The sequence below is a fragment of the Atta cephalotes genome, assembly GCF_000143395.1.
Source record: "Atta cephalotes unplaced genomic scaffold scaffold00021, whole genome shotgun sequence".
In the NCBI taxonomy this organism is placed as follows: domain Eukaryota; kingdom Metazoa; phylum Arthropoda; class Insecta; order Hymenoptera; family Formicidae; genus Atta; species Atta cephalotes.
Genome location: NW_012130085.1, coordinates 692,131 through 693,745, shown reverse-complemented (window position 1 = coordinate 693,745; position 1,615 = coordinate 692,131). Strand labels below are relative to the sequence as shown.

Genomic DNA, 1,615 nt, shown 5'->3' with positions numbered 1-1,615 from the left:
TATATATATATATATATATATATATATATATATATTATATTTTTTANGTCATTGCTATAACTATATGTAAAACGAATAAGATTAAAACAAGATATTGCTTTTACTTGATGTGTCAAATTCATTATGCTTTTTTGTCATTGCACTATATTCTTTTTTCTGTTATTGTTCTTTTGTTAACTACATTGATTTGTTTTCAACATCATTTCTATTTCAAATTAGTTATTCCGAAAAAGAAAGTATTGAACAAAATGGAATACGTAGAAGATGTATATTAAATTACTTATAAAGCATTTCTATCCAATATATTATTTCTTTAAACATACTCTATATATTTTCTAGGTACACTTTGTAGACAATTCACCACTTACGGAACAAAGTTCGACTAGTATTGGGGACCAAGTCAATGAAGAACAACGTATGTAAAATTTACATACAAATTTGTTACGTCACACTACAATATATAAAAGGTTTATTTAAATAAATTATATTTGCTTCAGTGTTATCTATAGAACCCACGGAAGTAATTACGTTTAATAAAGATGGAAATGATGTCACTGGGACAATTACACTTAAGAATATTACAATTGATAAATCTTTATCTTATAAGGTACATGGACATTGTTATTTGATTATTATAATAATAACAACTGAGAAATGTAGCTTAACATAGGTGTGGTAATTTATATAATATATAATATATTATATAATATAATATAGATAAAGACAACATCACCTGAGAAATTTAGAGTACGGCCAAGTTCAGGAGTTTTGCAACCATCTGAACAAAGAACCGTTATGGTTGTATTACAATCTGGCTATAATATACGTGGCCTATTAAACAACGATCGATTTCTAGTCATGTGCTTCCCCTTAAAAAATACAAACACTGCTACAACGCAGGAACTGAATTTACTTTGGAAGGTAAATTAATGTTGATTTAATATATATGTTTTTATGTTGAGATCAAAATATATCAACAACTTCAAATTTAAAATATTGTTAGATAAGATCTTTCACATAGTGATATTGTCCTTTTATAGTCTGAAAAGGCGACAGAAATGCACAAACTACGATGTTGCGATGGTGCTGAAAATAGCGAGACACAAAAATCTCATTCTATGCTAACTTCTGCAACAGCAGGAAATGATCATATTGATGCATTTTCTTCTAAGGTATGTGACTTAATATTGCAGTCTTAATTTTCTAAGTATACATTAAAATAATCGTTTCTAAAAATACTAATGCATTGTAATAATTTGCAGATAAATCATTTAGAAAAACACAATAACAATATATACAGTGAAATCGTTATTGTAAAATATATGCTTCTAATTTCAATAATATTGACGATTTTAATGGCAATATTCATGGGTTATGTTTTACAAGTGGATATTAAAAATTTGATTGATCAGCAAAAATCCTGCCGGATTCCTCGTGATACTTAAGACATATTTTAAAGTGTTTGTAATAACAACTTTGATATATTATAAAAAAATAATTAGAAAATCTTTAAATTGAATCTACAATCATGTAAAGATAAGAAATATCTTATATTACACAATATTTACATGTTAAAGTTTTATATGTTTTCTATTCTTCCAAAAAAAGATCTATG

At 26.0% G+C, this 1,615-nt stretch overlaps 1 protein-coding gene across 1 annotated transcript in view; it reads left to right on the top strand.

Moving 5' to 3' along the window:
- The window catches only part of LOC105619326 (motile sperm domain-containing protein 2-like), a 3,004-nt gene extending 1,559 nt beyond the window's left edge, over nt 1-1,445 (top strand). Inside the window, exons 5-9 of the mRNA XM_012200846.1 lie at nt 340-415; nt 498-607; nt 718-921; nt 1,041-1,172; nt 1,263-1,445. Of these exons, the coding sequence (XP_012056236.1) occupies nt 340-415; nt 498-607; nt 718-921; nt 1,041-1,172; nt 1,263-1,445 (705 nt within the window). The remainder of the gene's footprint in view (nt 1-339; nt 416-497; nt 608-717; nt 922-1,040; nt 1,173-1,262) is intronic.
- The last annotated feature ends 170 nt before the right edge of the window (nt 1,446-1,615 follow it).